Consider the following 21,534-nt stretch of genomic DNA (forward strand, 5'->3'; position numbering starts at 1 on the left):
AATAATTTTTTTTTTAATGTATGGTTGCATTCAGTATTGATAGCCAGAGCAGCCAGAAGGAAACATTAGATGGCCTAAGTTGACTTTTTTAGATTCTCAGTTTTTAGCAGAAAAAGTACAATGTTGGTATTCTGTTCCTCTCTCTGTAAACTGAACTATTTGTGGTTTGACTTTACCTCTCTGAAGTTTATTCTCTCCAAGACAACAATGAAACCACCTTATGACGTTTCCTTTTGTTTCATTATCAGACATCCAAATTTTCCAACACAAGCTTTGGAGCACTTGTGTTAAGCACAGATTTTGCTCCTAGCCCTTAACTGTCTGATCATTTTCCAAACCCTTGGTTTGATGCCATGTAACAACAGAGAGAAATAACAAGATCCATGGAGCTCTGCATTTTGCATGTAACACTTAAGATAACACTTAAGGGAAAAGTACTGGTATTATGCATGCTCTAAAAGGAATTATTGCAAAAAATACCAAACCAAATCTTATTTCCTACATGAAAACTACAAGAAGTCAGTAAAATCAGCAAGTGTAAATAATTTCCTTCTTGAGGAACAAATCCAGAAGATTCCACACAAGGTGAGTGGCTTGGGAACACATCAAGCGGTTTTCAAAAGTTTTGAATTAGGTCAGTTTTTACTGACTTGGGGCAGAGTCCTCAAAAGTACTCCTTAGGTAGTAGAACAAATAAAACACTAGTAAAAAACCCTGTTGTTTCACCAGCAAACTTTTATTCTGACTATAAAGTGTGTAAAACTGTTGAAAAGGAAAAATCTCACCTGATAACAGAATGAAAATACTGTTTTCTGTATGTAATGCATAAACTTATGAATCAAAATAAGCACCCACCCACCCCCCCCCCCCCCCCCCATTGAAATACAATTGTGAAGTGCTTTAGAAAATGTAGTTTGAAAAATGCATAAAATTCCACAATGGAAGGAAACTCATGTAGGAACAAAAATATTCATATGCAAAGCCCAAAGAAGAATTATTACAATCAAACAAATTCAACACTGAGAGTCAATTCAATGCAGAATCTTTTTAAGTGGACATCTTAAGACTGTGATAAATTTTCTGCCTTCAAGCTGACTCACAAGTTTTAACTTAAAGAAATGAAGAAAAAATCCTCAGGCCTATTGTAAGTCCTTGTGGGATGCGTTGATTAATCTAATTCTCAATTCTAAATCTTACACCAGAACGGAAAAGAGACAAATGGTTGACTGTGCACCACAGCATACCAGAGATGTGACTTTTAGTAACAGCACATTCAAGTAAAATAGACATTTGGAAGATAAAGACAGGATTATGTATTTAAAATAAAGATGTATTGACAATGGTGATACAGGAAAAAGAATTAAAAATAAATTTAGAAGACACAGTGCAAAGAGGCTGAGAGGTTTCACAAGCCACTGTCAGTGTGCCACTAATTTTAACCAGATACTCCTGAAATCTTAGTGAAATCCCAAATAAATCTCATCTCCTTCAGGTTCAGCCTCATAAAATTGAGATTTATTAAACAGAAGACTAGTGAAAATCTTTTACTCATCATGATCTCTGTCACCAGTTCTAGTTCTGGAAGTTTAATTATAGTGTGATATATACATATTTTAGCTACTCAGTTACTTCAGTATAGGCAGGAATCCAGAGAAAATCGTAATGATAACCAGTTTATACACTTTTTTAAGCTGCACAAGAACTTTATTATAATTGAGTCTGACTGGTAACCTGGCACTGCCAACAAATTTGGTGGCCTTCTGAGAGGGTTATAGTGGTGATGGAGGAAGGAAGAGGGAATGACATCATCTCTCTGGACAAGGAATTTGACACTGTCCTGCACAACATCCTTGTCCGTAAGCTGGAGAGACATGCATTTGACAGACAGACCTGGGTGGACACCCCAAAAGAGTTGGGGTCCCTGGCTCAACGTCCAAGTAGAGGACAGTTCCTCAGGGGTCCATGTTGGGACTGGCACTGTTTAATGTCTGTGCTGATGCCATGGACCATGGGATCGAGTGCACCCTCAGCAAGTTTGTCAAAGACACCAAGCTGTGTCAACAGTTAGTCAACAGCAGTCAACACACTGGGGGGAAGGGATGCCATCCAGAGGGACATGGACAGGCTGGAGAAGTGGGTCCATGGGAACCTCATGAGGTTCAGAAAGGCCAAGGTCCTACACATGGGTTGAGGCATTCCTCAGCATCCATCAATCCAGCCTGTCCAGATTCCCTCCTTTACAGAGCTTTCCTATCCTCCAGCAGATGAACACTGTCACTCAGCTTGGTGTTGTCTATAATTGACTGAGGGAGCCCTCAATCCCCTCATCCGGGGTCACTGATAAAGACACTGAACAGGACCAACCCCAGTTCTGACCGGAGGCCAGCTGGATTAAAACCATTCACGATCTATTAGCAAGTATTCATAACACTGCTGCCAATTACTGAGCTAAGAGATGGATGTATTATACATCTATAGATTATATATACATAAAGTTAATATATGAGTTTATATTTAAGTTTTCTGCCTCAAACATCACTGGTTTCAAGCAACTTAGTATGAACTGCTACCAAAAAATCTTGAATGTTTCACAAAGGTCTCTGCAGCCAAAGAAGCTCTAGAGCAGTATTTGGAGCTCCTAAATGATGTATGAAACCAAGGCTAAGGAGGATTACACTACATTTTGTGTCCTTGAATACCTTAGTCATGATCTGAGCTCTCCCAGAGCCAAGCACAGATCTACAAAAAAACCTGTTTTCCTTCAAATAGGAAAATGTCAACAGGTGGTATTTTGAAGGTTACTTGAAGGACAGAAGAAACAATAAGCCAGGTTTTCCAAGAAACACTGTTTCAGAGACAACAGTGTTAGTTCATCCTGGTAGAACACAGCAGTTGTGCACCACATACAAATGCTGCATTTTTGGAAATGTTGTTAAATTGCTTAAATAATTGGGTGAAATGTGTTTGCTTGACCTGCTCATCACTGTATTATTTTTTGGCCATGTAACCTCTGCTTCCTTTATACGTAAAAAATGCAGTTGCTGCATCTCCTCTGCTCATGGGTCACAGGTAGAGAAGAAATATAGATATTTTGTAGGGCAAGTTATTCCTGTGAAATTTGTTACAGCTTCAGTTTTATTCCCTCCTTTCAATTTTTTGTTGTTCCTGTTCTGTTTTGCTTGCTGCCTGTGCATTCAAAAGGATGAGTAAACCTAGCCGCTTCAGACAATGAACAAAACAAACTTTCTGAAGTCACTATGAAATCAGAAGAAAGAAAATCAAATTATTGGTGAAATTATTACCTAGAGTCCTTTAAAATAGCATTGGCATTTTTCCTCCTGGGAGAGCTAGGCAGCAAGAGAAAAATGAAAATTCCTAAAGGTCCCTAAAGTTCAGTGAATCAGTTTCTTGAACAACAGTGATTATCTCCTACTTGGGCAGGAAGCTTATCTGCATTAAGGGATTGTATTAATTTCCATAAATAATATACATATTAAGACCAAGGTTTTGCATTTAGGTGGTGGGGTTTTTTAATTTTTTTTTTTAATTTTTAATTTTTATTTTTATTTTTATTTTGTTTATTAATCCCTAAATTTCACCAGGCCTAGTAAGCACAAGACCGACTTCAGTTTGGGTCAAAATCCAACACTCTCAAATTCAGCCAGCCTGCCCTGACTTCTCCCCAGAGCTCACTGAAGTGGCTTTGTGCCTCTCCTTTCTCCTGTTTGCAATTGCATCCTCCCTCTCATGATTTGACACAGAAGGAAAAGATGATATTTTTGACAGAGCCACAAACAGAACGTGTGTGAAATATTTCAATTTCCATCCTGCATCCTGTTTCATATATACATGGCTACATAATAATGTAAAAAGTTATTTTTCGTCCACTTAATACATTTCCATTGAACTGAGCCTTAAATGTTGCAAGCCACAAATATAAGGAAGGAAGGAAATAACCAGTCGTCATGTTCTGTGATTCATTCAGTGACAACTGCATATAATTCAGAAATTAAAGAATACAAAAAAACGAGGTGTGTCATTGAGAATCCATCAAACATTCTGACTGGAGACAGAATATATTTACATTAAAACTGCAGAAATTAATTAAATGCATTCATGTATATAGAATAGCAGACAAAGAAAGAAAACAGCTAAAAGACATGTAGACTCCAATCTTTTTAACTACAAACTTGTTTTGGTCTAGACTCTGCAATGTTTGTTTGCAATTAGTATTTGAAAACCATGTTTCCTTACAGTATCCTGAAGCTTGGATTTTCCACTTAAATACCAACCACAACAACTTCAGAGTTAAACTTGTTCTCCATATGGCCTACACCCACCTACGTGCATAGAGGTGATTTAAACATCCATCCAATACAATTGAATTGTAGTGGACATATCAGATTTCAGGAAAAATTTGCATGACTTGGTATATCCAAGAAACTATGAAAAACTCAATAAAAACACACCCCAAACCAGCAATGTTTTGATTTCTGGGTTACTTTTCTTCTTCTAACATCTCACATTAGAGCAGCAATTCTACTGCATTAGTAAAATGTAAGATTAGGGACTGGTTTTATGTAGTCCGCTTGGAGAAACAAGTTTATAAAATGCTAATTTAGCCAGTGGGATTTTTACAATACTTTCATATAAACATTTCAGAAAAAAACATTGAGTGCACATAGACATGAAAAATAACATTTCACCCTTGTGAAAAATAAGAATATCCAAAATATTTTGTGTGATTATCCATTAATAACCCCCCCCCACTTATTTAACAAAGCTGTGTATATCTAACATCTGTCATAACCCACAATCATAAAATAATAATCAGTCCTGTTTCGTATCACAGTGCTCTTTTACCACTGAAACCAAATCCAATTTAAGGTAAGAATTTTGGCTCTCAAAACTTTGCCTGCTGTTCTCAAAACAGGCTGCACTGCTGCCCAATTGTACATTGGATGCTGTTGAAGTTTTTACTAACCATAGGTGAGTCCCTCTTCCCCTGGAGACAAACATCATTGCAGGCAGCATAAATGATGCCTGAAAGTGAGATGTCCCACCACAACATATTCTTTTGTAATGTACATAAAACACAATATAATAATAAACACAGTCTTAGCAATATTATCTGACAATAATTATCCAAGAAAGGCAGTATTTCTGCAAATACTGCCATGAAAAATTAAAGAGATTTGAAGGAAGAAAATAGAAAAAAGTCAGTCTCAAGAACAAAATCAGAAACACTGACTGCTGTGCTGTGAGAGTACACATGGCTGGGTCAGCTCTTGTGCTGCTGGGCGAGTTATGCCTGGGCTGCACTCATTGTACTGAAAGGATGTTTTGCACTCCACCATGTGGACAGCAGGAGGTCTGCTGCAGCCTCGGGAAAGCTTCCCACTTAGCAAGTTTCTGTACTTTCTTTAGGCAAACTGAGTAGTTCTGTACATAGCTATTTAAAGAAAATCCCAACAGGTTCTTAACAGGCGATAAAAAACTTGCTGCAAAATATAATAGTCGGACCTTGAACTAGGATGAAGCTTAAAGGGCTTTTAAGAAAGGTTTAAAACATTTTGTCAAAATTACTTCACTTCTGAGTCTTGTTGCACATAAACAAACCCAAAGCAGAATAAAAGACCTTATGTTACTGGAAGAAAATAATCCCTCATGTTTATTTCCTTGTAGTGCTTACTGCAGCATGAACTGCTTAAAACAGACACAAAATTGATAAAGCAAATTGCAAAATAGGTTAGCATCCCCTCTTCCCTCCCTGGCCTCCTGCCCCAAAACTAAGAAAACATCAGTCTGAAACTGCAAAGAAATTTCAGGGGCCAAACCTGGAAAACATGCTGACACGTTTCCAGCTACATTCCATTTTCAATTCTAAAACTGCAAAGTAGGAGCAAGCCAGTGTGAATTAAAGTTAAGCTGAGATTAACTCTGTTCTACCCCAATGAAAAACATGGCATCTTAAAACAGGTATTGAGACAGCCCATATAAAAAATACCCATTTTCTCACATGAGAAAATTAAAGTGGGCTTTTAGCAAAATAAAAATAATTCAAGAAGATAATTACCAAAGTTACCTGCAAATCAACTGAAAGCATTCAATTACATTTTAGAAAGACCTTTCTCTTTGAGCCTATAAAAAGAAAAAGGCATCTGTAGGAAACATAGATGAAAAAATAAAACTTCTTCAAATATAAAAAGTGTTCTGCTTTCTAGTAAGTTCAAGTAAATTAAAATACAGCAATTGCATCTGACAGATAACAGATGCTGGGTTTCAGCAAGCTAAAAGCCCCAAAATATACAGATACCACCAATGCGGCGCAACGGTCTATGTACAGTCTTCCAGGATGGGGCTGCTCGGGAATCTCTAAGTCACACAAGTACTACCACAAGACAGCGCCCTTTTCAATATTATCACAGAAAATGAAGTTCAAAATTAACTTATGAAGTAAAAAATGTTTAGATTATTACATATATTGGAATTCCTAGAGAAGTAACAAAAAACCCCCCAAAAAACCCCAAAAACCAAAAGAAAGAGAAAATTTTCATGCAAGATACTGGACCAGCAGTTCCTTTCAGAGAATGGACAGCAGTAAGTGGGGCTGTTGCTCCTCTGGTGTCCATGTTTAGACACCGAGATGCGTTGGTGTAAGGCTGTACCGTCTGGGCGGGCAGACCCATGGCCCGCACAGCGGTTGGTGCCTCAGTGCTCGGTTTCCAGCTGCCTCGCCATTCCCAGCACTCCCACAGCCTCAGTTCCACAGAGCAAACCAAAACATGCTCCATGGGCACAGCTGTTCTGGAGTGGGAGCAGCTCGTGTTGAGCTAGGCTCAGGCAGGACCACTTGTCCCAAATGCACCTTCAGCCCAGCAGGACAGGCGCCCGCTGCCCGCAGAGGAGGATGCGCTGGCCCGGAGAAGGGACAGCCATTGCCTCCTGAGGAACGGGGGACGTGAGAAGAACAGGTGGTGTGAGGACTGGGTTTGCCTGTGGGCTTTTGATGCCATTCTCACATGGAACAGATAAAACACCCTGACTCCCCAAGGTGTCCATAGCTGCAGGGTGCATTGCAGCTCCTTCAGGAGATACTTTCACGGTATGCCACAGGTTTTCTGCTGTCCTCATTCCTGCTGCCCTCTCTTGTCCCAGGTGTTTACTATCAGCCTTCCATCCCTGTGTTTCCTTTAACATCCTTTTGTAGCAAGTACCTTCTCTCTTCCAGACACCAAAACAATGAACATGTCAGGGATGTGTGCTTTCCTTTTCAGAAAGTGTCCTGAGTGTCCCAGCTGTTGCCTGAGTTAATTCTGTAACCTCTTGCTCTCACCTTGCTCCTTTGCTCTAGGTGCAAGTGCTAGGAACTCTATGCAGAACAAATGCCAACGTGTATCTTTTGCTAAAGACTCCCACCCGTCATTCCTTAATTGCTTTTAAGCAAAACCCAGAAGTTAGCCACATTCATGTATCACAACAGTTTCTCTGGAAGCCAGCACTTCCAATTTGAGAATATTTCCCTGGTGGCTCAGTACTGCTCAAGCACAAAGTTATCAAAACTACTTCTCTGCCTGATGTGGGAGAGTGACTTCCAAACAATGGGATAAGAGCCTTCAGTATGGCTTTGTACTACAGGTACATTTTGAGGTTGTAGGTTATAGATGTCTGTGTTCTCTAAATAGCACCTTCACTTTCTATTGCACGGTACAAAATTCCACAGGACCAACTTAGGATCATTTGTTGATTAATAACCAGAAGTGACATTTTGGCCATCCCTATTCACTCCATTTCAGGATCACCTGTGTGACTAGTTTTCTCCAGCTTTTCTTTTGCTCAACCCTTTGAACTCCATGGGATTTACACATTGATCTGTTTTGTTCATCATTGACATTGTCTGTTCCTGTAGACTTTACTAAATGCCTGAAAACTAGATGCTGTTGCTCTTGGTAGTACACTTTTCTAGGAGGGTTTGTAGTTTTTCCAAATTTCTCTTGAACTCAAGAAATTTTCTATAACCATTAATAGGAGCTGTGTGTTTTGCACTCTATAGATTCCACGTTCTTCTGAAGCCTATTTCAGCACATGAATATTGCAGGAAGAAGAGGAAAACAGTGCTATCACCAAGATTAGAGGCTTGTGAAGTTCCATTCTTGGACCATGTACTCACCAGCCTCTGCTCTAAAGCAAAGGGTCACCTTTGCTGTAGGCAGACTTAATGGCAAAGTATCTTGACTACAGTACTTTGTGCCCTTACTCAGTCCACGTAATGGTTAAAAGGTGTGCCAGTTCTCAGTCCAGGACACCATCAGAAGCCTCTTGCATTTAATACCTGGGGTATGTGTAACCATGACTAAAGGAACATACAAGCCCCCAGCTGGGACAAAATCCAGTCAGGAGAGACACTTCCTGGAGCTACACCTGGTGATTTTCCAGTCAGTCTGCAGCATCATCTTGGATGGGATAAGGAGACCATAAACACATCTTTGTTTCCTTCTTTGCCATCTTGGATGTGACCATGAAATGGTGGGCAGTGTTCCTGGTGCATGGCAGACAGTTTTCAGAAGGTGTGCTGGAGCCTCCTTGAAGGACATGAATGTTTAGTCTAAACAGAGTTCCGAGTGCCCCAGTTCAGGTCCTGCATTCGCCATGAATGAGTACACTTTGCAACTTCAGAAATGTATTTTTTCCATTTAAAATTCACCACCAGCAAGAAAAATAAAGCCAGCTTACATATGGAGGCACACATAATGTCTTAAGTTCTGATAAAATACTTTTTGTTTGAAGAAAGAAGTTTATGAAAATTATTTGGGCCTGTTTTCTCTTCTAAGCAAAATAAATATGAGAACACCTGGAATGCACTCTGGAAATTATATGACATCATGTCATCATTGTAACACTGCAAATAACATAGAAAAAGGCTCAATTTTGTGCCTTACCAATCATCTATATACCATGCAGTGTCGAGAGAAAAAAAAAATGCAGCAAATATTTCAAAACTTAAATTAACTTATTGGAAAGTGTGAAAAGCGACGGTGAACCCAAGTGTCTGGGGGAGAGGGTTTTTATTTCCTGCTGGTGCGTGAGCGAGTCTGTGATACGTGGTAATAGCAATCTGCCGGATTGCATCTCCCGTTGGGTCCAGGCGGCCCCTGCGGTCCTGGTGCACCTGATGTTCCTGGTGGGCCTGGCAGGCCAGCAGCTGGCAAAACAAAGCTAGAATTAGCAGAGTCCTCACCAGAGCACGTGCAGCGCCCTGCATTTCATCACCGACATCAGCTGCACTCCAGCACATCCACGAAAAGGCAGGTGGGGCTGACCTCACGCTACGAACCAGCTCGGGAGGAAAAGCAGGAGTGTAAAACCGGCGTTAAAAACAGGAGAAAGGCTTGTTAGTTCATAAATAACAACAGCAGAAATAAATCTGGAGACTTGTACCTGCAGGGCCAGGTGGTCCAGGGTTACCAGGCAGTCCAATTCCAGGCTCGCCTCTTTCCCCTTTCTGTCCTCTATAACCTACACAGAATAAAGATATGAAAATAAGAGCACCCTCTTATTTTAGGTAGTGATTTTCTCTATATCTTGTTGACACAAAATTACCAAGACAAATATAATTGGGAAAGTGCATGCTCAGTTCTCTCTCTCTCTCTCTTTTTTTTTTTTTTTTTTTTTTTTTTTTTTTTTTTTTTTTTTCCTTTTCTTTTCTTTTCTTTTCTCTTTCTTGAGACAGCCTTAAAGTTCAAAAATTCCTTCTGGAAAATATGAGCATTTCTTACTGTAACTGTTACATCATCTGTCAAAGGGCTCTTGCTTTGTTCACTAGCTGGACCTTTCCCCAAGATATTGAGTAACATGAAATTCCTCCAATAAAGAGCCAAATGTGGACTTTACCCTCTCTGTTCTGCATACATTCTTACACTTGCACTTTTTAGACTGCAAATTGGTAGTTTTATAATTAGAAATTCCCGTGTATGTGAGAGAAGACCCATTCCCTGGCCACTGTTGTCCAGCTGCCCTCACACGGAATGAGGCATCTTTGGAGCTTGCGCAGATTTTGGGTTTGGAGCTTACTTTGACCCAAGTAGCTCCATATCATTAACAAGATGCGATTACTAATTATATTTTGAACACTTGAGTCCTTTTTACTCTCAGGCCATAGTTTTGTATTTATCTAAATGGCTTCCACCTTCCAGGTGCTTCAACCCATGCTCAACCTCTGCTTCTTTTTCCTTGAACTGTTTTTAAAAAGTGTTGTTAGTTGGAAACACTCTGACTGCTTTAGAGCAGAGGACTTGTTGATATCAGTAAAATATTTTCCTTATTATTTCAAGTTAAGAATGTACCTTTATTATGCAGGCGAAAGGATGGAGGCATTTTTAAAGGCACCTGCCACAAACCCTGACTTCGAAAGGGCTTACAAGGAAACCCTCTCCTGTATCCAGCACCTCAGATGCTGGCATGTAAGATGACAAAAGTTCAAGATTAATTTGCTGATTTCTGGTCACATATGGAATTTAAATCTTCCTGCTTCATGGACCAGTATATTTTCAGCATCACCTGTGCCCTATAATAAAGTATTGAGTTCTTCCTCTCGTGAAAAACTAACTTAGTTTGACTCAAAAGAGAAGAGCACAGCCTTGTCAATCCACCTGATGTCTCATGAAGATTAAATGTCACTGACAGGTGGATGGCAAAGGCTGTCTTGTCAGTGTGCTGTGGTTTATGCAACACTGCTGCCTTACAGGATATTCCAGAAGGAAATTACTTTGAGGACTGTTGGTACCAATTCAGGGTTGTTATGACAGACACAATGCAATAGGAATGGTACACAGAGCATTCAAGCTTTCTGTTACACACAAGTTCATTATACACTTCAAAAGTCTGCTTTCTGTTGCAATCATTCCAGTTTTCAAAACAGAGCATCGGTCATCTTACTACTCTCAGCACCACAACAAAGAAATTACAGTGAGGCAAAAGCATTAGAAAATGCATGCAGCGTGCCATACATAACATAACTAAAGGAAATCAACAGTCTAAAACCTCACAGAAACCCAGATTCAAATTAATCATGCATTCTGGTCACTGAGTTATGTTAAACAAAGTTGTAGAAGGCATATACACACACAAGCTATAAAGATGAAGGAAAAGGAATATGCAGATGTTTGCACTGGATTTTGAGTCTCGTATTTACTCTCTAATGACCAGAGTAGTATTTATAACTACATCAAGTTGGTTTACTCTGAAAAATCTTGTGTAACTTGTAGTATTGCTACTTTTTGAAAAGCTCAATCATACAACCACAGGATCCATTACATGTCTTATTTATTTTATATTTCTCAATGTTTTTTAATTTACAGTCAACAGTTACAATGCATATCCCACCACAAACCCAAAACTCTAATTTTACAACAGAGTGCTGCCACTAATAATTTTTTTTTTTTTTATTTCTTTAGATATGGAGAAGAGAGAGAGAAATTAAAGGTACCATATATCACATTTAAAATCCCCTTGATAAGCATTACTGCAGGTCTCTGACACACTGTAATTGAAAACGACTGAGATAGCCTGAATGATTCTGTAAACATAACTGACATCACTGGAATACAAGAAAATAAGGAAAAAAAAAGCAAAAAAAAAAAACCCCCAACAAAACAAACCACAGCAGGACAAATAGCAGTCTGCCAATGCAGATATATGGTGCAGGGTAGTGATAAACTATTATTGGCTGTATCCAAATACTACACATGCAAGGATGTACTTTTTACACAGTGGCAGGTAAGTTCTGCTAGCACTGAAGTTTAATACAAAATTCCCAAATACCTTGTCTAACAGAAAGGCATTATTTGATAGAGTGCAAGAATATTAATAAACAGACTTATATGTAAACAATGTGAACAATGTAATGCGTAATTCTGGAGAAAAATATTTGATTTTTAATGAGGTATATTTTGCTCAGAAGCAGGGCCATGATTACACCTCTAGAGGATAACGTCACCTTCTTTCTGAGCTTAGACTGACAAACACATACACAGCCAAAGGAAAATATTACCATACACATAAAGCAGATTTTGATTTATTGTTTTTAATGTAAAGGCACATATAAGATGTTATCTACTTTTCCTGGTGGAATTACAGTTCCAGTAAGAGGCACCTGCTTAATTCAGAAGATAACTGTTTTAGCAGAGCCCTTCATTCATGTTCCAGAAGTTTTGTTGTGATTTCTGCAACCCTGAACTTCTGTTATTATAAACTTGTACCCAGCGTGGGCAGTATGGTAAACACTTGGTGGCAGTATGGTAAACACTTGGTAGCAGTATGTAGCAAGTTTGTGTTCATACAGATAAGCTTTTCTTCACAGATGAGTTGTAACAGCTGGAATTCTGCCCTCAGTTTGGTGCTCCCCACAAACATCACGGTCAAAAGTGTCACTATCGCTACACCCTTGGTTCTACGTGGAAATGACCCAAGTTCACATCCATGAACTTGGAGGTAAAAGGTATTTAAACTGCTCCAAAAATTTATTCCAGTATACTCCATGTATATTATGGAGACCTCTTCCATCAGCATGGACAACGCAGCACCTGAAACTAACACGTCAAGTATCTAAAGATTTCTGAGGTTCTTTAATACAAATACAAGGCAAAGAGATTACCAAAACAGGGAACAAGACCAAAGTATCCACTGTATTTTACAGTGCAAACACTCAGTGTTCTTAAAAAGACTGCAAAGCAACAGAGAGGGTGCCAAGATCAAGCTCTATCATCCAGCCACCAACACATGTTCTGAACTCCTGTGTGTTACAGCTCTCAGCTGAGAAGGAGCAGCTGGGTTTCAAATCAAAGTAATACAGGTTAACTTTAGCCTCCACAACAGAGAACATTTTGCAGGAGGTATCTCTTGAAACCAGTGCAGCTGTTTCAGAAGAGTGACTGTCTAGACAACATCCATTACAATGGGGTCCTGATGTCAGCCAAGGTTTCTACGTGCTTCCACCATGCAAATTAATAATTATAGTAAGAGACATAAACTTTACAACAGAGATTACCAATAAAAATAAGGAGCTTTCACTATTCATTGCATAGTATTTTTATTTTCTGAGCTGAGCTTTTTTTTTTTTATTTATTCCTCAAGGCTACCACAAATTATGAGGACCTATAAGAAACCTTACTTCCTTAATTTAGTAGGAAGAGTGAATTTTAACTAGGAGGGAATTTTTTCTCCATTGAGAAAAGAATCAAGTCATATCAAGTCATAAAGTATCTCTGGATTGCTAAGTTATCCCAAGGTCCACTTCATGTAATGGACCAAAATTGACTTACTATTACAATTTAAAAAATCCAGTTAAGTCAGTGGAGTTAATTGAGCTAGATCCTCTAACACATGACAGGCTGACTGACTGTGCGTGGATGGATTACATTGATGTACCTTGTTTATAAAATCTTTAAAGAAGCTTTCTAATTCTCTAGGAGATATTAACATACCTTAAAACTCATAGAGAGTAAAGTCTCTCTGCTCTCCCTTAAGGAGATGCTGTACATTTTACTATTAGTCCTGCCTCAGAGCATCACCTTGCAGATGCATATGCCATAGGTCATTTTTGCAATGAATATATATATATATATATATATATATGTCTGTAAAAATCTTCTATCCACTATTTGAAGACCAGTTAGGTGTTTCATAATTTAGGTTGCAATTCTTCACTGTATTTTGCTTTCATGCTATATTTCTAATGAGACCATCCTATAAATTGTATCTACCTGAACTACTGGAAAGGATCTGAGGAACACTACGAACAACCTTGCTGAAGGCCAGCAGGTAAAAAACCTGGACTTCCTTAGAAGGGAATGACTATGCATGAGTCTAGCAATTCTTTAAATACACTTTCTGAAAACCATGTCTACACTTCCAAAAGTTAGTATCTCTCTTTTTTGCTTCTGGGACTAACCCTCTACCTATTAATTTGCTGTGCAGAAGGAGATTCTGCTGGAATCCGGCTAAATCATTCCAGACCAGTTTCCAGGGGAACTGGCACCACACTCAAGGTGTATGGAGGGACGCCTGTGAATCCACAAATGAAGTTAAACACCTCTCCAGACACACAGTAGCATCTGCCTTTCCGGCTGGCTGGCTCTAGCAGACTCTGCATGCAGCAACACAAACAGGACATATTCACAGAGGTCCTGTTAATTGCTTGCCGAAAGCATCTACTTCCTCTCCCTGCCTGTGTGGGACAAGTGACTCACTCTGCCAGCCCAGACACATATTACTGCACACAGCAAATCCCTGGAGCTGGCAATCTGGGCTACACATAAGTGAGAAATATATTAACAAGTGTCTGTAAGTCAATACCAAGTCTGTATTATGACTTGTGCACACAGCATGCTACCTTAAAGGGCCCAGCCACACATGCATGTAATGTGCTTCACCAAGAAGTCTTGCTTGCTATGTATTTTATGCTGAAGACAAGCTGGAATATAAAAGGACACTTTTCAATCTGCTCAGAGATTTGAATTTCTTTTTACTCTTGGCACAAAGCAGTAACATTCACAGGCACAACTGAGGAAGGCATGAAGGGTATATGTAAGTGTGCACCTCTTACAGGATGATCTTTTATTTGCAGTATGAAAAAGAGGCAAGGTAAATTTTGGTTTTCTTTCCTTGGAAGTGTAATTTTTTATATCTCTTGATGTATCAGAGAATGAAAGGCTTCTTACTTAGCTTACCTTTTACTAATCAAAACCAAGCATTGAAGCATACCAGTAAAACAAATGGAAATCCTGTGTACATGGGGCACTATTTTACTTAAGTATAAGGTATGGAAAAGCAGCTTTTTTTGTTTGTTTGTTTGTTTTGTTGTTTTTGTTTTTGTTTCTCTCAAGCATAGCTATCATATTTTAGTCTTGATGCTCACTAGCTGGAAATGAAACCTAGTGCAACGTTTCACTTTCCAGATGCATTTGAGGCTACCCATTACATACATCAACATTGAACAGTCTGGCACTGATATTGAAGGTGACTATTTGAAGTGATCTGAATATTTAGGTAACGATGAAGTCAGTGTTGTAAGATTCTAAGCCTTTTATTGTTTTCCTTGATCCTTTATTCTTGTTCTTCTCATTCTGAGCTCATCACATTTTTCAAGCTTCTGTCAGGGGTTTGCGCTTATCAGAGTTAGTAAGTCCTTATTCTTCTGATAGCTTTAGGATCCACACATCTTCAGCTTTGCTGGCATGTTCTTCATTCCAGTCTGACTTGCTCTGACTCCAGAGCAGACCAAACTAACAAAAGATAATAAAGAACTACCTACAGATAAACTGCAAATTACATGTTACCCACCCACAAAATATTATTCATCTATAAATTCTTTTTTTCTTCTATTCTGGTCTTCTCACCCTTTTAATCTCTGAAAGGCTGACTTTGCAGTAGAGTACAACTACAATGAAACTGGATCCCTCAAAGCTAATTTTTCAGTAAAAGTTCACAGAAACAAGAGTCCTATACTGTCCAAGTGCACTGCAATGCAAAAATTACTGTTTGGGGTATGGTGCAAAACTGATTACTCTGATTTTTTTTTTTTTGAAAACAATATATTCCTTCAATGTAAGAAGAATTCATTCAGTAATACTTTGGTTTTCACTGCTTCTTAAAGAAGAATATTTTTCTTCAGTTTTTCCTGCCTTTTATTTTCTCAGGATCAAGAGCAGTTAGACTAGGAGATCAAATTTTCTTTCTTAAATAAGATGGTCTCTCATTATAAAGCTGAATCTAAATTGCAAGAGTGTTGGCCTTGTTTTTCTTCCCTATTCAAGTATTTTGTAGGAAAAAATAACTGCTACAGTAGTTTTGTCAGATTTAGATGTCTGGCAATAATTGTAACTGATTAGAATAGAATGCACTGATTAGGAGTTTTTAATCAGTAAAATCCACACATTTACTACGGGTTAATATTTAGATGTGGTCTGGAAAAATATAAGTACATAAGTTTAAAAGTTAATAATTAGAAGGCTAGATAGGTAATCCTGGCTTATTTAATAAACATTAGCAAGTGTATAAGGATTTCAAGATACAATTAAAAGGAACATTTTTTGGAATTCCTACCTTGAATTCCACGTTCTCCTGGTGGCCCTGGCAAACCATCCTTTCCTGGTGGCCCTGGTGACCCATCTTTTCCTGGGGGCCCTGGTTTTCCCTGAGCTTGGGAGGCAAGCATGGCAGCAGGGAGCTTCAGCTGGGATACAAATTGAGCCATCCTTTCTTCATTAATCAAAGACATAAAAAAAAGTCAATAAGAAATCTGCCAGCAAAAAAGGGGGAAAAAAAATCCCTAAGCTCCAACTAAAATTTCTGTAAATAGGGTGTTTAACTCTTTTTAATGTCAAGGTATTAAATGCTCCAATAAGCACTGAGACCTTCAGTTCCAACTCAGATTCATGTCTGAGTCTTTACCCTTTGAAATAACCAGAATGAATTTGTATTAAATTTTCTATTACTACTCTCTATTATTAATGTATTCCAATATTTCAAATGACTTCTGACTCCTGTTCATGGACGTACTTAAAACACATAGACAGAATAATTAGTACTTAACACACTGATGGAGAGCTACCTTATATGTTTGTAACTCATATTAAGCTGCAAAGTAGAGATTAAATACCGCGAACAGTTCTTGAAATGTGCTGGAACCCTGAAAACAGTTGTAAAAAACCTGAAAGTGCTCAGCAAAGATTATTAATTGCAGATATATCAGAAAAGAAATGTTCATGCTGGTGGCACAAAGTGCCCTTGGTAATATTTTAGTATTTCTTTAGAGAAAGATTAAATAGGTACTAATTTTGACTCTGTCTCATTTATACCAGGTTAAACCCTTAAACATTCCACAATTTAGAGGGTATTTACTGTGGTGGAATTTTAAGACTTAAGAAAAAAATTAGAGAAGAGTAGGCATCAAACAAAAAAGGAGGAAGATGATAGTAAACAAAATGAAACAATGCCAAAACTGGAAGGTCTATGGGAACAGTAGCGAGGTCTAGAAAATGGAATAGCTATAAAGACAAAGCTCCTCTATTCCCTGTAGGCAGGACACCTTCCAATGCTTTCTTTTTGTGAATAAAAAAATAATAACACTTCCATCTGAGTGGGAAAAGAGATGATCACTCAACAAACTGCTCTTGAAATACATAGTAGATGGAACTCTGAGGGGTAGCACTCTGAGGAAAGGTGGCAATACACAAAACGATAGCCTTGTTATAAAGTGAAAAACTGCCTAAACAGGTTAAGTAGTCTCAAGCTTTATATTATTTCTTTTATCTCTAAAAGATGGTTTTTGTCCACAAATATTAATGACAGAATAACAAAGCATACTGAAGACATAAGAAATATATTTTGCAATGGAAGAGAAGCTGCTGTTAACGGGTGTTCAAGAAGAATCTTGTTTCAGAAACCTGAGTCACAGCTTTTCTACCATGACTAAAGGAATGCTGGGGAAGAAAACTATTTCCTTTTCAGAGTAAGGTCTCATCTAAGAAATCTTATATAATACAAAGGACTTGGCTGAATCTGGTATTTGCCTAAAACTGCCAGAAGATGGTGGTCTGACCGGGAGTTCTGGAACTCAGCAGGGATATTTGCTGAGAAAACTGCACAGCAATTTAGACCTATGTGACTGGAAGTTGTCAAGCCTTTCTCTTATTTAGACAGCCACTAAGTGGGCAAAATAATCAGGTATATTTATGGTCTCTGCCTTAGCAGCACTTCAATATCTTAATGGTATGTTGTAGACAAACAGTATCTGCAGTAATAGATCCACAATGTATCTACAATGAGACATATGTTTGTTAATATGCTTTGGAGCAGACTACCCTCCAGTGCTAATCTTTTACATCATTAAATACTCTGTTTTATAGATGCTCTAACTTCTCATTGTTTGAACAGGATTATGTAAAGTAGACTTGTTAAAACAGCTGCAGCAACATGGCAGCTACTAAGTCCAAAGTTAGACAACATGTGAAGAAATTTAGAGCAGAATTTCAGATTTAGTTGGATAATACTTCCTTTTCTTACCTTCAAACACCTTAAGAACCTCTTGTTTGATATATTTTTTTATTTCTTCAAGTGAAATTGCATCAGCCTGATGAGGAAAAAGAAAGGTCACATGTATCAGAAGGAATATACAGAGGATGCTTTGTGATGCTACAAAAATAAGAAATGCTCAAATTAGCATTACAGATATAAACCTTTCACCAAATACATTAAAACAACTCGGTGTTTTAATATATTTGCATTATTTATTTTACTGCAAAAGCCACTTTACTGCAAATTTACATTATAATATTGTAAAACTACTAGTGGCATGAAGCGGGAGAAGCACTCCCAGCTGCCAAGATGACCAGAACGTGATGAGTATGGATGTTAACTTGCACTTGACTGTAAGGATGTCCGGTGACAACACTCTGCTTTACTTTTGCACAGCACCCGCCAGCTTCTCTCCCCCCCCACAAATGGGGACTACTTGCTTTGATGCTCTGCTGACTAGAACAGAAACAGCACCAGTAACTTCACTGGGAAAGTGCTTTAGAGTTTTACCTTATCTGACAGACGCACCCATAACACGGATGTGCGTACCTGCGTGCTCATGCAGACAAACCAAGATATCTACAACTGGCAAGCAGCATTTCATTATCTTTTTAAATGCTGATTTCTCCTCTATTGAAAATCCATTTTGGCTGCCTCCTTTTCTTTCCCAGTTGCAAAGGCTCAGACTTTAGCTCTTAATCTTATGGAAAACATGTAAATTAACTGTACTGAGTGGCCATATTGATATGCAGGAAAAAAAGAAATGAATAATTAGAGTTTATCCATAGCAGATGTTTTAAAAAATTATTTAAAATAACTGCCTGGTCATGTGGGCATATTTTTTTCCATCTTAACTGAACACTGAAATTAACTGAGAGAAATCCTTAGTTTTTCTAATACTGTGCTAGTCCTCAGTTGAATTTCCACTGCTCAGCCCAAGCTACCTTCATAACTGTCTGAATTCGCAAGCAACCAAGATAAGCTTATATTTACTTACTGAAAATCCTGGGGGTCCTGGTGAACCTGGGGGGCCTTGATGACCTGGTGATCCTGGGTAGCCTCTGTCTCCTGGAGGGCCAACAGGACCCACATCCCCCTTTTCCCCTGATGGGCCAGGTTTCCCTCGTTCACCCTGTGGACCTCTGTCCCCTGGAATACCCTGATCTCCCTGTGTAAAAATGAAAACAGAAAGAAAACCATTGCACATAGTGGAACAAACCTGAAAAGTCACTCGAGAATGCTAGAGAAAATTCTTGCCTGTCCTGAAACAGACTGAGTCATGCAGGGAAGATGATTTTACAGGCAGAACCTGTCTCTGAAAATACATTTTGTTTTCTTGCACTTTTGATGTTGAAGTCAATTACAAAAAGACTAGCTTGACTCTGTAGCCCACTTTTCAAGGAAAGAGCTTGAGTACAGGAAGTTTTTAGCCCTTATACAAGGATCTAGAAATGTCAGTTATGGCATAGGTATAATCCAGGTGCTCAAATTCACACAAGCAAGAGACACCAGGATGTTTCCTGTAACTTTCCTTAAAAGCCTACTATTTTATATCATCATTTACACAAAATTATAGTTCATCTAAGTTATTTCCAGAACCCAAAGGGGACCTAGGAGGAAGCTGGAGAGGAATTTTTAACAAGGACATGTGGTGACAGGACAAGGGGGCAATGGCTTCAGACTGAAAGAGAGTAGGTTTAGATGAGATATCAGGAAGAAATTCATTACTGTGAGGATGGTGAGGCACTGGAACAAGTTGTCCAGAGAAGCTTTGGATGCTCAAACCCTGGAAATACATTAAGGCCAGGCTGGATGGGGCTTAGAGCAATCTGGTCTGATGAAAGGCCCATGGCAGAGTGGCTGGAATTTGATGATCTTTAAATGTACCTTCCAGCCCAGGCCTTTCTATGATTCTATGATATCTAAGTTCTTAGGTTTATAACCCTGAAAAGTAGGTATAGATATCTCTTCTAACAGAGATAAAGAAAAAGACAGGTTTCTCTAGAATCATGGTGCTATGGCAGTGTGAAGCTGATCCTTTTCTTCTAAGCAGTCCATGTTTTACAGGCTGTCAATGTGTAGGAGGCAAATCAAATACTTCAGCAGCTTTTCAAACAAACATTTTTTAACTGCCTCCAGTGTTTTCCTTGTGTTTTGAAAAAGGTCCTTGTAAAAATTCATAAACTAGGTCATATATTCCTCCGGATTTCTCTTTAAACTCTCCACTGTGAATTATACAAAATTCAGGACATTTGTGTTTTGTGATCTCTGCCTAAGGTGCTGCTTTATTCAGCTCTTCTCCTTTACAGTGTTCTCATATCTCTTGTATTTTATCCTGTACCAAATTCTGTGCAGAAGGAACCACTGTTTTTCCTGTGTTTCTACATGCTCTACTCCAGCAGGTTCACAATCTGTGATCAAATTATCCAGATAACAGAAAAGAATGAGCAAGCCACTAGCACTTGTATCTGTTGAAATCATTAGAAAACTGGTTGATATGAAATATGTTTTCAACTAGTTTGTCACTCAGTCTATAAAATAGTAGTAACATCAGGGTTTAGTCACTCAAAGGATATATAAAAATTATTTCAGCCCAGGTGGCTTATTTCTTTTTAGAATGGATTCTATGAGGACATTCTTATATTAGACAAGAAAATCTCAAGTTTCGTTCTGTCCTTCCAATTTTGATGTTTCTCTTTCCTGTAACTACAACAGCTGGTCTCAAACTGAAGGAGCAGTTTGAGATTATTACTGTACAGCAGTAATAATCTCAAGAAACCTTGCTGCAAGAAAACCTTGATTTTATTTTCCGTAATCATTGCAATCTGTCTCACAGATGCAGGCCTGTGTCCTTAAAGGGAAGACCAGAACATTGCAAACAGTTAGTTTTTTAAGGGATAATTGTAATAATTCTTAAAACCTCTTGTCTCTTCAGTGTCACAAGGCAGCATTTCCTTTTCCAGATTAAACAGGGAGATGCTTCTCTGAGTCATCAAATAAATGTGGTAGCCATTTGATTAGGACATCGGGACTTTAGCAACGTTATAAGAAGACCATCTTTCATATATATATATATATATATGTGTATATATATATAACCTCATCTCTCCCCTCCCATAATCATTCCTGCTCACCATGACCTTGCTGCCATGAACAGAACTGTCTGAAGAGTTCAGAAGCAGTCAGGTATTGCACTGGCATTCCTGCTGCCTAAGTGTGACAGGCTTGTTGTATATAAAACATGATCTGTATTTGTGACGTAGAAAGGATGACAATAGGGCAAATTCATAGCTTTTGCTAAGCCTGACAACAGCACAACTGGATTATCTGCTTTCCAATTTTCGGACTATTGATCAATTCACATTGTCCAGGCCAAACTTTCTGACACATTTCTTTGTGTCAGAAAGTCTAAAAAATGTGTTTTTTCTTCTAAATGCAGAAGCCAAATCAACTCTTAAT

General features: G+C 38.5%; 1 protein-coding gene across 12 annotated transcripts in view; it reads right to left on the reverse strand.

The window, feature by feature from the left end:
- Nucleotides 1–901: 901 nt before the first annotated feature.
- Nucleotides 902–21,534, reverse strand: part of COL19A1 (collagen type XIX alpha 1 chain) — a 188,530-nt gene continuing 167,897 nt past the window's right edge. For 9 of the 12 annotated variants that reach the window (XM_040060807.2, XM_040060803.2, XM_040060804.2 and 6 more), the window contains 5 exons: nucleotides 19,073–19,243; nucleotides 18,064–18,130; nucleotides 16,102–16,257; nucleotides 9,439–9,516; nucleotides 902–9,202 (listed from right to left, as the gene is read on the reverse strand). In XM_040060807.2, the coding sequence (XP_039916741.1) occupies nucleotides 9,066–9,202; nucleotides 9,439–9,516; nucleotides 16,102–16,257; nucleotides 18,064–18,130; nucleotides 19,073–19,243 (609 nt within the window). In that variant the 3' untranslated portion in view covers nucleotides 902–9,065. Of the gene's footprint in view, nucleotides 9,203–9,438; nucleotides 9,517–11,326; nucleotides 15,282–16,101; nucleotides 16,258–18,063; nucleotides 18,131–19,072; nucleotides 19,244–21,534 lie in introns of those variants that run through there. The other 3 variants (XM_040060810.2, XM_040060809.2, XM_040060808.2) reach the window with 1 other exon arrangement.

Source organism: Hirundo rustica, chromosome 3 (assembly GCF_015227805.2).
Source record: "Hirundo rustica isolate bHirRus1 chromosome 3, bHirRus1.pri.v3, whole genome shotgun sequence".
In the NCBI taxonomy this organism is placed as follows: Eukaryota; Metazoa; Chordata; class Aves; order Passeriformes; family Hirundinidae; genus Hirundo; species Hirundo rustica.